This window comes from Argiope bruennichi, chromosome X2, assembly GCF_947563725.1.
Source record: "Argiope bruennichi chromosome X2, qqArgBrue1.1, whole genome shotgun sequence".
In the NCBI taxonomy this organism is placed as follows: Eukaryota; Metazoa; Arthropoda; class Arachnida; order Araneae; family Araneidae; genus Argiope; species Argiope bruennichi.
Genome location: NC_079163.1, coordinates 72733167 through 72748889, shown reverse-complemented (window position 1 = coordinate 72748889; position 15723 = coordinate 72733167). Strand labels below are relative to the sequence as shown.

Sequence of the window (15723 nt, the reverse complement as noted above, 5' to 3'; positions counted from 1 at the left end):
ACTTTTAAATGATATCAAAGTAAAAAAAAAATATTTTGCTACAAAAACTTTAAACTCTAAATTTAATTTTAAAATTAACTTTAAAGAAACATTAGTAAACAGTTATTTATACTTTACCATTTCATTGTAGGAATGATGGTGCTGTAATTTTTTAGAAAAAAAATGATCATATATAATTTCAACATTGTTTTATTATGAATCCACATACTTTGAAAAGTGTTCCACATTAAAATCAGTTTTCACATTGTTGAAATCCCTGTCTTTGATTTATAAATGAATGTCATCCAAAAAACACAAATATTAGCATCTAATACATCTATTATCTAAAAAAAAAACTCTATTAAAGCTGCATAACTGTCGGTGGTGAAGCTGAAGCTGAATGGACCCACATCAATTTGCTTTTTGCCAAAACCATTACATTAACAACTGAACAAATGATAATAATAATTGCTTTTTTTTTTCGTTTCCGCTGTATCAAAATTACACAAGCAATACATAATAACTAAGGTTGCTTATATATAGAGATAGATTTATTTATAGATATATTTATATATTTATTTATTTGAGTATTGAAACTTTTTACAAACACGTAAGTTGTACGTTGTACAAAACATTCTAGTGAATCTATGACTTATACAACAAGAGACAACACGAAGCAAGGAGGGCCACTGTCCACCTAACGGCAGGGTTCTGAGTTGCTGAATCGCGCACTGAAAAGAATAGGAAAAAATAATTTAACAAAAAAGTAAGACACAAAAGCAATACAAAATAACACATAATCACAATGTATTTTTATATGCACAAGAACTCTTTTAAAAATAAATATGTATTAAAGTCTCAAAATTTAATTTCAGAATAGCAATAAGAATAAAATGACATTAAACAATAGAAATTCAGATTATTTTTGGCACTTTTTGAAAATTGCATCGAAACCTTTTAAAATTATTTATGAATTATTTTCTGCGCACTTCCTCGTAAGATTACTGGTATTGCAAAGATTATTTCATGAATATTGCATTCTTAACTAGCTAGAAGGAACAACACATAAGATTTCTACTAAAAACTTGCTAAGTTCCTCTGTTAATCTGATGATCCTTCATAATCTGTAATTAGTTCAATGACTGCTTTTCATTTAGTGTACTTGGTAAATTTTTGCAGGTTTTATTTGCATTCGCAATATCAAATAAATGTTAATAGCATGTTAATGGTGAAATCTAGATAAAGAATGAATAAAATTAATCATGAACAGAGTTATAAAAAAGGGATAAAATTTCAGTACAGTAAATCTTACTGATAATGTATGTAAAGCAAATCTCATTTTCTATTAAAAATTACATTACGTTACAATTTTCTATTACAAAGTTCATGAAAAAATATCATTGGAATAAATGTTTTGAAACGGACAATTAGAGATAAAGATTTGAAAGAATGTAGTATCATTATCATATAATTAATAAATAAATAGATCTATTTGTTATTTCTCATTTAACATAATAGGTTTTCCCTCTTTTTTAAAAATATAATAATGCAAATATAAAAATCTCAAAATTATGAACTAACTATTGTATCGTTGGATGCCAATATTTATTTTTAAAAACTTACGCAGTTCATCATAGATGCAAAATACATAAAATTATTCGAACAATCTATGACAATTTGCAGTTAAAAATAGAGTTTGTCGTCTTCTCTTTTTGTTAGCTTATTCAATTCCACCCACATTTTTAGAAAGTAAAAATTATTTCTATTATATTTTGCAATAAAATATCTTGTTTTATTAATTTTTTCGACTTGAATTTTAAGAGCTTTACTCCATGCTTTATTTTATTTTGAAAATAATTTAAAGACGAAATCTATATAGTTCAGAATGAATCTGTATACTCAAATGAATATCATTTCAAAGTTTCGTATTTTATTTTTACTTCTATGGAAGATTAAAAACGTATGTCGATTAACATCGGTGGATATCGAATAAAATTATTTAATTAAATTAAAAACCAAAATATGGAGTATGCGTTTCATTTCTTTGGAAGGCACTTGATTAATGAAAAAAAAATGAAAATATTGCCGATTGCATTAGGAAAAATTCAATAATAAGATAATTAAAACGAGATTTGACTTATAAAAAAATCTATTTCAGTGTATCAAAAATCTTTCAAAATCATTTCATTAATATGATATGAAAACGAAATTACTGCTTTTTTAAAGTTTTATCCCAATTTATGAGTAAAATCTTGTTGCAAAATAAGTTTAGCATTTTTTTTCTAGTGCAGTCTTTATTAATACTGTAACTGTAAATAATTAGGTTTAATGTTTTTCTATTTTCGGAATTATCTTTATGGTTACATGCATTTGGTCTCGAAAAACGATTTTTTTAAACTTATTCACATTTTATGTAAACATAGTAAATCTAAATTATTGCGAAAATTTGAAAAATGAATTAAGATAAACTTGGTGTAAATAATCCAAATTAGACCGTCATACAACCACTTGAGTTATATAAACATATATTGTATCGTCAACATATAATGTATGTTATCAACATAGGGCTTAATTTATTTTAGCAAGAAATAGACGACAAAATCTCTTTTATATTAGATTGTTATAGAAATAATCATGCTTTAGTATTATTTTATAGCTATGCAATTAAAATTTTTGATATAGAATTCATTATTGTATCACCATTAATTGATTTGTGATATTTCAATGTCATTTATCAGATTTTGCTGCCTGATTCATTTTATTTGTGATTCTTTCATGAATTAACTCAACAGTAAATCTTTATTCTTTATTTGAAAATATTGCATGATGCTAAAAGCATAAAAATTTAGAAAGGATTAAATTTCCTCTTTATCATTTTCTTATTTTTAAATTTCTTAAAGAATAGATCGGACATAAAGAGATACTTAAAAATAAATCATTTGAATTAATTTCACATCACATTTGTATAAATACAACCTCAAATCTAGTTTATGAACGAAGAATTCTATAATCAGATTATAAATCAATGTTAAAATCAAGAAAAAAACAACCCGAATGTTTGAAAGTGCATTTCAAAGGCGGAAGACGTTTCCCTTTAGCTGAATGATTTTACAGTATTTCTAGATCTTAAACCTAAGTAAGCTTTCCCTGGTTTAAAAGTTGATGATAATTATTCAACATTAGGAATAAAAGTATCTAACATAACTATAAAAATAATTTTGAAAGACTTCCTGCTTTTCGTTGAGAAATTTATTGCACGAAGTATTTTTTTTCAAAAAACCAATAAGTAAAGTAATAAAATTAAAGTTTAAAATAAAAATTTTGACTAAGGAAATTTTCATTTTAAACGCTGATTTGGAAATATGTTAATTAACGAAAAAATAATGTCGTTCCTATAATTTGTATTTCTTGATTAATAACTCATACTAATTTACTGTGCAGCCAATCACTAAATAGGAATGTCATAATTCTTTAAGCATGTATTTAACCTACATTTGCATACTTAATTTTCTTTTTTTAGATGAAAGTCAAACAAGTTTTTTTTGTACTGTTTTCTGTTTTACAAACAAATATAAACTTGATCCTAATTAAAATATTGAACTTTTTACATATCATTCAGCGTGACAGGCAACAGATTTCCTGTTATCATTTAGTTTGAAGGAAGATTTCTTTTTATATTCGAGAAGCAGACATTAATTAAATTCAGTAGTTGAAATTACGTCTTGGAAACAGATGATGAATGCTTTTATAATAATGTCTCATCTGTCAGTAAAGCTAACGCTTCTCTGGTTGGGTTAGAATAGTGATAAGTCAACATAATTATTCTTGCGTAGTTCGCTGTATTTAATCGTAAGAACTATTATTTCTTCCTAAATGCTTGGCGTGCACTCAGAATGAAATTGCTTTTAAATAAAAGGTATTAAATGTTATTTGAAGATTTCAGTCATGTTTTTGATGATATTTTCTGTTAAGTAAGATGCAATTAATTGACAAATTAGAAAATTGTTTGCAAACCACTCAGAATTTTCAACCACTCAAATGCAGCCACGGATCTCAAAATAATAAAGAAGATGAATAATTATAAGAATGATAAAAAAAACTCAAACGCTAATTAATTAACCAAAAAATTGAATACATAAGGGGAAATTTAATATATCTTGTTCATGGGAAAATTAATATAAAACCCTTAATAAATGTTGATGAATAAAAATAAAGTTTCTTAACTTCATTATTTCAAACCATAATATAATACTTTCGACGTATAATTTGTGGTAGAGAAATTTTTGAAAACATGACTTTTTGTCGAATTTTCGACTTAAAGAAATTTAAAAAAAAAAAATTAGAAAACTCCCTCGGTCTTTCAAATTTATAAAGCTCTATTGTTTTAAACTTTTGCTTCATTACCATTTATCACTGAATATTTTAATTTTTTATTTATCTATAATTTATGACTAATGTGTATGCTTTATAATATATTTAAATTAATACTCGTAGTTTGTGAAAATTAATACTTGTAGTGTGTAGAATTTTTAGTCTAAAGTACTGTCTCAATCTGTGGTAACTGGGTGTCTGGATGACATTAAAAAAAAAGTATTGTCTCAGTAATTCATTGCACCAAAAAGAAGTCGCAAGTGAAAAAAGTATTAATATCTTTTAAGGAATTAGGCATAAGAAATTTTTAGCTAACGTACAAGAATAGATAACCGATGAATCTTGATTGACGAATATTTAAAGATTATTATTCTTTAACGCCTTTCTACATTTAATCATCAGTTCACTTTGCTCTTAAAATATGAAATACTGGTAAATTTAAAAGATTTCATATTCTTGGTTTAAGAGCAAAATTATGCAAGAATCATTGGAAAGAGAATTTAAGCAAAACTGCAATGGAAGTTCTATGCTATGGATAATACTAAATATTAAAAAAAAGAGTAGTTAATTTAATGCTGTCTTTTATAATCCTAATTTTAATTTTTCTAATCCAACTCATAGGATTTTCATGTAAATCTTTCATTTGTAAATTATCATTTATTAAATTTTATATTTTAAAAGAGCAATATTCCTTTAAATGCAGTGAAGTCAGTTCTCGTAGTCTCGTTTCCTATTTGTAATTAAAAAAATATTTTATTTTGGCATTCTGTTTTCCTTGGCAAAATTAATGATGCGATTTGTAATCTATGGAAATATTTAGACAGAATTGAAGTATCATATCTTGGAACGAACTGGGGCATAAAAACATTCCCATATCCCGACTTGAAGTGTAAAATGTAATAAAAAAGTACATTTTAAAAATCCTTTAAAGTTTGAGAGAGTAAATGTAAGACCAAAATACTAAAGGACGTAGAATTATTGGTTTAATATAATATTTTATTATTGATTCTTTTATTTTACTGAATTTATTGCATTATCGTTCTTCTAACCCCATCACTTTCATTTGTGTAGAATTCACAGAGTAAACCTTATTATTTTAAAGAAGTAAGTTTTGTTTATTCGCAACGAAATCATTCTTTGTACTCCATCTTCCTTTTTAAAATCGATGCTGAAAAAGATTTATGAAAACCAGATCACTTTATTAATGCAGTAAACTAATTAAGGAATCCTCTGCCATAAATACTCCGAAAGTTATTAAACTTGAGAGATCAATGAATTACAAATACAGCCCGCAGCAAAAAAATCCAACCTAATATTTCAAGCCCAAACATCATTCGTTTAACTTTATATTTTTAATTGAGGAACAACGCCCATATCCTAGGAGAGAGCAGCCTACAGAGTTGCATTAATCATTAGTGATATGTTAGAGGTCGGGATATTTCTATTCCCGCTCATTTTTGACAGGTAACTTGATTTTCATAATGAAATATTGGATAATTAAATAAACAGTATTCCAAACAGATTCACCGACTTTTGTTTGAGTTAGAATTTTCCAGAACTCCCTAGCGGGATTGCTCAATTTTCCCCCGTTTTCAGTGAGCGTGGTCTGCCCAATAAGTCAAACATAAGGTTCCAGATAAAACATAGAGCACTAATTGAATTTATACAATCTGCTTAATAATGACGCGCCCTTGTGGAGGTTCTTTTTTCTACATATTAGTGCATTAGCTGGGAAGAGGCAAAATAATTAAAAAGATTTTTCACCATCATTGATTTTATTTATTGAAAGAGAAAGAAGACATGATTTACATTCTAGGAGAAAATCGCGACAACAAGTGACTCGCGACTTATAACTTATGTAAAGTAGTCACATTCTGCGCTTAGAATATTCGATATATTTCTGTAAACATTAATACTTCTTTTATTTTGATTATAAAATACGAGTATTAAAAAGAGAAAATATTTTTTATAGTCTAAAACTTTGACTCGAAAATGTAATTTGAAACTATGACGGTCAGCCTGCCTTTGGACACAGTATCTCACACAGGCAACAGGTTGAAATAATGAAACTTACTATATTCTCTTACTCGCAAAGCAGTACATTTAATTAAATTTGTAAAATTTCGGCGAAATTCCTTCGTAAAATTTCTTAAGTGTTTTTTTTCTGTCTCTCATATCCTATGCTTCTAAACAAGATAATTCATAAACACAGCTACTTAGATAAATCAGATTTTACATATTTTGTTGTTTCTTATGGCACTTGCCATGGACAAGCCCGCTGCTACAGAGAATGCAATTTAAGCCAATAGGGTGCGTCTCTTGTTTTAGTGGCGCCAACTAGCGCCAGGAGTACGACTTTGCCACACACGCATCTCTCATTCACTTGCACAACCCTCTTTTTACATGGGGATACATTCACGCACCTCATAGATAGAACAGAGGAACAACCATGTCCAAACCAGGACTCGAACCCAAGACGCCCAGATTACGGGGAAGACACGTCACCCCTTTGCCAGGACGCCGGCAGAATTTACATTTGGTTTTATTTATGCAATTGCAAATATGTGTCAAATTTAATAGTTTCATTTTACGAATCTTTGTATTCAAATTTGTCTATTCGTGCGGATATGAACGCGGTACTTCCAAAATGTAACAAGCAAAGTATCTGAATTTTAGCAATAATTCGTAACCCAAAATTGCTCATTAACGTCAGATTTTTGACTACATTCCTCAATGGTAGACTGCCTGACAGCGTGTATGAGCGCATGATAACTCAAAATAACAATAAGTGAGGTAAATGAAATTTGGCACGTGGTCTTCTTGATATTGAATATGAATCCAGACAGTCGTGACGAAAAGTTCCAAAGCTTTCTACTTTCTAATATGTAGCTAAGCACTAAAAACGTTCTGTCGTGAAAGTATGCAAGGAAGTCAAAAGGACAACACATCCTCTCGTTATATGAGCAACTCATTGTGTATATTTAAGCTTAAGTATAAAATAATAGGCTAAAATTTTCCTTTTACGAAACGGCAACAAATATTGCACCATGAAGAGCCTTATAAGAGAAAACTATATAAAAAAAATAACGGCTGTTTTAAATTTATCTATTATTATTGTTTAGAAGGTTATTTAAAAATTGTTTTAAAATTATCAGTAGAGTAATTTATTTTTCAGCAAATTTTGATATGCGTCTGCATGACTAATGCGTTTAGTATTAATATAAAAAGATAAAAATAAATCCATTTCTCGAAATAACTTTGCAAAATAATAACTACATTTTATTATCATGTCCATTTTATTTGTTATAGTTAAATTTAAGTGCTAATACAATAAAAGCAATTCTTGGTTCTTTTCTCTGCTAAAAATAATTAACATGTTTTTTTAAAATATGTAATTTATATGTAAAATTTAATGTAATTGAAATAAAAACTTTATTTGCTTCTGAGAAACAAATTGAGTATAATTCATTATCGAAATACTACTTTAAAATAAAATCACATTAGATTAGAGTAGCGTACAAAGATACAGTATTTTTTCTACGAAAACCAAAGATATCCCTTTTATTATATATCTAAGCTGTAATGAGAAAATTAAGATTTAAAAGTCTGCATTGAAATATGGGAAGGAAGAGAAGCATAATAATATGCTTCACTATAAAGAAAGGATGTAAAATTTGTTATTGCATCTGAAAGCTTATTAAATCGCAGTACCTCATTTTACACTACATTGTCCATCTGGAATGGGCTTCGTGAAATTCCATTTCAAGAAAGAATTTTTCCTTTTCCAACCATTCTACACTCGGTAGCTGTCTGGCTCACTTTTTACCTTCTGAAAGGACATAGCGTTCGTCGATGCGTAAAAATGCTTTCATTTTAGACCACCATAATGGAATGACAACTAAAGAGGGGACTCTAACAATGGCCGAAAGTCCTAAAATTGTCCCTACTGGCCTCGTAAAAGGGGCGAAAATAGAATAAGAACGAAGTCATTGTTGCCGTCTCGTTACAGAGCCTCTTACAGATTGGAGTTAGGCTGCTGCCCAACTTGGAAAGTAGGGACATAGCACTGGAGAACAGCGCAGTTTTCTTTTGTGGAAGCCGTTAATGAAGGTTTACACAAGATTTGCTTCCTATTCCTGCAAGAGATTAGAAAAGAAGATCACATCGCACTTGCTAAGGCAGATTTCCTTAGTTTGTCTAAGGTGTATAAAGGGAGTTGTAAAGATTTCTAAGAGTTTCGTAACCCTTCCAAATTGAACTTATTTTTCCTTGTGTAGCTTAATCACTGGATATGTAGCAAATTCGAGGACAGAAGGTTAGTTCAAGCTATTAGCAACTACAAACAGCTCCGCAGCAAACTGTTCGGGAAAGAAACTGAAAATAACGATGCCTGACTGCCTATCTAGAGATCTGCAATAGCTAACATTAGGAGAAAATAAAAGAATCAAAATTAGCATAGCTAATATCGCCAAATGAAAATGTTCATAATTGCGTTCCAAATGAAAATATTCACTTAGAACGGATGAAATGAAAAGAAAATTTTATTTATTTATGCTGATATCAAAGCTTATTCAAGTGCAAATATGAAATTAAATAATAAGACAGAATGTCAAATAACAAATTAAATAACCTGCTGATTTTCTCATAAGAATGCAATATCTAAAACTTGGATTTCAGGATTTAATGTCTTAGCGGTATGTGCCTGCTGCCTTTCAAAACTACCTTTCAGTTTCTAGTTAAAAAAATCTAAATGTCTATAAGAACTGGATGATTCGATTAGTGTTTTATCTATTTGTAAGCGTATACAAGTTAGAAATGCAACAACCTACATGGATGAAATTTCGTATGTGTCGTCTTTGAATCAAAAATTTATGTCTGGGTACAATTCAGAATCACATTCATTCTGTATGATTTCCTTTTTATCTATGCACACGGGCGTAATTGAAAATGGTAAAGAGCAAACTTTATAAAATTCTGAGTTACTATCCTCTCAACAACAGATCTATGTCAAATTTTAAAATAGACCTTTCAAATGAAAAAAAAAAAGCACGTTCATTTTTAAATTCAAACTAAAATGTGACGTTTTTGTATGGTCATAGAAAAGTGAATCGAATTGAATAACATTCCTGGTTCTTAAATTTGTCACTTTTTCTGCTTCATCGAAAACGTGATATAAATTAATTACGCATTATTGAACAGAATTAATTGAAACAGATGAATAAAATTAGTGTTAGTAATTTAGTATTATATAATGAAATTTAATGGTTTGAAAATAGATGCCGTATGATTATTTTATGTTCAATTATTTAGGAGATGAGAGGCAATACGCATTTCAAACCATATTTAAATACCGTTGAAAATTCATTGAAAATGCTATTCATCGGGATAATTCATGCTTCCTTTGATACACATTTAAAGGACACAAAACCAATTTTAATTTATTATCCATGGTACATTTGCCAGTAACTGAGCCTAATGTTAGGAGCACATCTTTTAAATGTTTGCAATAATAGATTATTTGTTATTGTATCTTTTCTTTAAAAATATAAATTAAGTTTCTACGTTGGACATTTAATTAATTGCTTTTCAGCTTTTATTTCTTCTTAAAATTTATTATAGTCTTCGATTCATTTAATCTAATTTTCTTTTTATATTAGCATCGTTTAATGTTCGTTTTGCAATAAGTTTAATCTAATAAAGTCTAATATAAATTGCATTGACGGATTGTGAATTGTTATTATATTTAAGTCATTTTTTTTTAGTTACTGGATTACTTTTAATAAGTTAGTTGTTTAATATTAATAGAAATGTATAAAGAAATTCTTATGTCTAAAAGAACGCAATATTTTCTATTTAAAATTCTATTAACTAAGAATTTTTCAGTAAAAAATTTTAAAAAGAAGAAATAAAATTAACATTTTATAGGGACAGATTCTTTCTCTTTTTGAGAAAAAAAGCTGAAGATCTGTGCAATTTTTTATTAAAAACTTTGAAGAAAATATAAACATAACATTCTAACAGAAAGTAAGAAGTTAGGGAGAAGACCATAGCTCATTGCACATGGCGGTTGATATGCGAATATGATATCTAATAAATTATTCCATTTTTTCAAAGTATGATCATCATCATGAAATTAACCAATCATTTAAAATAATTTTTTGTTCAGGAATCTGAAATTATTTCTGAAATGAAACTCTACGCACTTTATTATTATTCTATACACTTTATTATTATTAATAGTTATTAGACTATTAGGCCAAAACGAATGTTCATCTCTATGTGCTTTATGATTCCCAAGATTTTCCAGCATCAAAATGCTATTTAGATTAATTTTTTTTAATTAAAGACTGTTATTTAGACTTAAAATCAGTGTTTTGGGCATCAAATTAGAAAATGAAAATATTTTCATTAATATTAATAAAGATATTTAGAAATCTAAAATAATTTTTCACTTATTCTATTTTCCATGCTTCTTTTTCCTTCTGTTATCCATCTAAATCACGTCACAGGAGATTTATGTCAGAGCTCCCAATTTTGAAAGCCTGTATATTATGACATAAGTCAACTTGTGACCCCAGCATGTCAAAGAAATTCCTTCGACGCTGAGCTGAAAAAATCTAGAAAAACTCCTGGGAGCAATTAACGCTCGTGGAGCTATATCAGGCTTCTACAGATCGCTGAAAATGCTATGTTTGGTTCATCAATTACCCGCACCTTGTCAACTTAATTTTATTTCCCACCCAGGGATTCACGATTAGCAGTGATAAAGAGCGTGTTAAAAGTTCTGGCTCTCACACAGGCAGGAGATTTTTTCGGATTATTGTTTACCTTTAAGAAAAGTTTTCGTCCTTAAACGTCACATTTAAGAAGCATTTATATTTTACGGCTTTAAGGGCTGATATACTTTTTTCCTGGGCATGCAATGTATTCTGCTAATTGCAAAAGAAGGCCAGCTTTCTTCACAAAATTAGTTACGTTTTATTTCGGAAGCATGAAATCATTATTATCAGACTCATTAACACTTCTTTGCGGGATTTTTTTTCTTTTTTGTGAAATAAATCACTGATATAATTCATGCTTTATATTAAAGGATAAATGTTTTTTAAAACCCTAGTTTAAATGTATAATATAAAATAGATAAAAAAAACAGTATGATGGGAATATCCATCATCATGCAAATTTACTTGTTAAGCTCAGTACAAAATCTTCAAAGTCTCTCTCTTCTAAATTTATCCACTCATTATCGTTTTTATTAGCAAAAAAAAAAAAACAAAACAAAAAACAGCCTCGAATTAGTTATGAAAAATATTCAAGAAATCGCACATTTCTTTCAACCACCACAAGCAGCGAAATGACAAGTTCAAACCCGCTATAATGATTGTGACATTGTTTTTGACAGCTACGTTCCTTATTACGCATTAGGCATGAAAAAAGTTGCCAGCAACAACCAATTTACAGTATAATTGTTTTGAGTACAATTTTTTGTTCATTAATTATTATGATGGAAATTTTCATCATCACGCAAAGAAAGGTTAAAATTGGATTGAATCATGGCCTATAAGTTACTAGGGAATTAAACTAAAGAATTATTAACAAAACTGTTGATGCATATAATAAAAATTCAGTTTTGAATTATGACACCGAAATTTTCATAAACATTTCATTATGTTATTCGTATACTGCGAAAAAATTGAAAATAAAAATGTAAAATTTTAAATTATTTCATACGCATTAAAATAATATTAAACTTTCTTTCAGAAAATAGAAAATATAGTATAGTAAAATATAGTATTTTTAAATAGATACTTTAATTCCACATGATATTTTGTATGTTTCTCGGAAAGATTATTACATTATTTTTGATATTATATTTGATATACACTGATAAGGAAAATTTTCAAAATAATAATATGATCTGAGAAATCACTCTCTAAAGACATTCATAAAATGAATTGGTTTCTTTGATTAACTATCGATTTAAATCGAATTTATATGCTTATAAGATTTTTGGTCTGAAAATTAGAACGTCCCTGACATTTGCTAAATTCAGAATTCGCAATCTATTGTCTAGTCGAAATTTCTAAAATTTCTCTTTCTTAAACTACTGAAGAATCATGAAAAATTTGTCGTCTTTACAAATAAGAAAATGGCCCAGTTCCGAGTTCTTAAATTGGCCACATCTATCATAAAACATTATTCAAGCAGATCTCTAAAAAATATAGTAAGTTAAGACAGAATGCTAAATTATTTCAATAATATTTAATACTGATTTCAATGATAAAAAAGAGCGAATTTCAAGTTCCGAATCTAATTGAATCTAGTAGTAGTCTAGTCTAGAAATGATCTGCCAGCATCCTTAAGTACTATTAATAACACTAATGCACTTCAATTTAATTACACTAGTACGGTATGTAATGCAAACCATCAAATTAAATATTTTGTGTCTTAATCCATGAATAAGCACCGAATTACAATTTTACAGCTTAAAAAGAAAGAAGATTATAGTCTTAATATCAAAATCCTCTAAATAACATTATTTTGTTCCTCTTAATCTGTTTTGGTCTTCATGGTTCATATCTAATCAAGGCTTTTACCTCTAAAATCAACGATCCTGAGTTAAAAATGGAATATGTTCAAAGCGTTGAGTTCTCTCCTGGGAGTTAAATATGCCTATAAGGTAGTTTGCCTTATTAAGCAGAAACAGATAAACGTATCAGTAGATTTTTAAGAGAAGCTAGTGAGGTCGAGAAATCTTAGTAATTTGTTACACTAGCAGCAAGTTTTCTACATCTCAAGTTTTGAAAATGTTTTTGCGTGCATTGTTTATATAATGAGAAAGGATTTATTTATTTGTTTATTTTTGTAGAAATCATGATACTCTTAGGCAGGAGGTGAATTTTTGTTTAGTTGATGAAATTCTTAACTCTGTCGTTAGATGCAAACTATGTTTGGGTAATTGGATCTCTTGGAATATTAAAAAATGATTGGATAGATAAATCTATCCTTTTTTTTGCTACACACTGTTGGGAATATTAATAATTTAATTTTAATATGAGAGTAGACTGGAATTTTAAAAAAAATGAAGGCAATAAAAAAAAATTGTATTTCTTTCTCAAAGTATTTTAAAAAGAAAAACGGTTTCAAATATAATAAAGATAATTTGCTGCTCAACAACAACAAAAAAAAACTATTTAATCGAAAGGTTTCAAAAATAAAGTTTTTTTAGTGGCGCGAATACTTCGGACACATAATAATCGGTACGTTTTTCTCGAGCTCTTGATTTTAATTTAAATTAGATGGCTTTTTTTAGCATAAGTTTTAGCAGGTGAGCAAAATTAATAGCTCTTTATTACTGCGATTTGATAAGTTATTTACGAAACGTTGATTGCTTAATTAAAACATTTAAGATTTCTAATTGCAAACATTTAGTGAAGACCACATTAAAAACATTGCTTTTTTTTCATTCTTTCTATTCAAACTTCTCTTTACCGCTTAAAAGTAGCAACTTAAAAGTTTGATTGAAAAAAGAATATTAGTTTTACATATATGAAACACATTATTTTATCGCATCACAATTTATTTGGTGTAAGCTTTACGTTACACAAATCTGTAATTTTGTTAAATCATTAAACAAAATAAATTTTATTGCATTTAGATTTATTTTAATAGATGAATTGTTTTCTTCTCAATGCATTACATTATATTACTTCAAGTAAATGCACTATATCCCAGTTATGTGCAAATAATTTCACGTTATAAACAGTGCCAAAATGCTGCTTTCTTAAATTGGATAATATGTTTATAAGAAAAATCCAAAAGATAACAGAATAGTTCAATAAGTATCCTTCTAAACAAACGGCATAACGATCGTTTCAAAACTATAATAATAATTTTACACTGTCCGCGCACAATTCTTAGAGAAAGTATTGAAGTTATGTAAAGGATAAAGGATATATGGCGCTGTAATCAGACGGATAACATTTATATTAATGGTAAAGGTGAGAAAGAAGGCTTGTAAAAGTAGCATCTATTTTGCTTGAGTTATTTGGCTTGTGAAAGGTTTGCCAAAGAAGTAGTCTAATTTCTCTTGAACAGAATATTTCCATCGTCACAGCTTAGCACTGGTTGAAGGTAATCAACTTATAATTGCATATAAACTAATAATATAGTAGCCCCTCTTATTCTCTTTCTTACCAAATCGCACTTTTTTCTTTCAAGATCAAGGAAGATATCTCGTCTGCGTAAAAGGAAGACTTTCAGAGAAGAATGAGATCTGGAATCGACGGAAATGCCAAAGATCCCCATTGAAGTTTGAGGGGGATCAGGATGCTGATTGGGGATATTGTTGAGGGTTTTCATAGAGATCAATACTCTTCAATAGTTTTTTTTTCCAGTGCCCCCTCTCCAAATTAAAAACTCAATACATAGGATTTTGAAGCATTGTGTGTCTTTCCAGACCAATATAGGGAACAAGCAACAGGGAGTCTTACAGCATTAGGCCCACATTTGGCTCCACTTAGATCAGCATTTAACTTTTACGTTCAATGAACAAATGCAAAACGAAAAACACTATTTGAAATATACAAAAGTCATCTAAATTAAATTAATTACAAAAAAGTGTTGAAAAGACTCGCAATCAAATTATAAATTTAACAAACAGTGATTATAATCAAGAAAATAAATCAATGAAAATGAAAAAAAAAATTCTGAACATGCATTAATTAGTGTGGCAATATATTAAGAGTTTTATTATATTAAACTCAAACAAGTTGCGCAATGAGAGAGCCGAAAAAATATAATAATATTAATTAGCCTTGAAAACAAACTGAGTAAAATGGAAATGACTACAGTAACAAAATCAAAATGGAAAAAATGTTTTCCTAGAGCTCAGTATTTAGTCAATAGCATTCCTTGAAATTTCACAATACCTTTGTACCTTGAGAAATCATTTTGTTTCATTTAAAAAAAAATCTAATTAAAATATATTTTTGATCCTTTGCAAGATTTGCTTAGTAATCTGTTTCATATAGTTAGACTACTAGCTAACTTAAGAGATAATAACAGCACATAGAGAAATATTAGCTAACTTAAAACGATGGAGATAAGAAATCAAATGTCTATATCTTGAAAAAAACATATTAAGAATTTCTTAACGGTCAACGCCCCAGGAACTGATTTCTAAAAAAACTCAAATATTCTTCTACGCTTCAAATCAGATCAAAATCATCTTCAATTTAAATTAATTTCTTTTTTAACCCTTTCTAGTTCCGTGGGAAGTATGCTTCCCACCAAATTTATCAATCTCTGTATAAAATTATGTAGGTTGGCATAAGTTCTGACAAATTTTTTTAGTAAGTCAGAATTTTAGATGCT

At 28.4% G+C, this 15723-nt stretch overlaps 1 protein-coding gene across 3 annotated transcripts in view; it reads right to left on the bottom strand.

The window, feature by feature from the left end:
* Window positions 1-209: 209 nt before the first annotated feature.
* Window positions 210-15723, bottom strand: part of LOC129960503 (cell adhesion molecule 2-like) — a 307448-nt gene continuing 291934 nt past the window's right edge. For all 3 annotated transcript variants that reach the window (XM_056073974.1, XM_056073976.1, XM_056073975.1), the window contains one exon: window positions 210-710. In XM_056073974.1, coding sequence (XP_055929949.1) covers window positions 625-710 — 86 coding nt within the window. In that variant the 3' untranslated portion in view covers window positions 210-624. The remainder of the gene's footprint in view (window positions 711-15723) is intronic.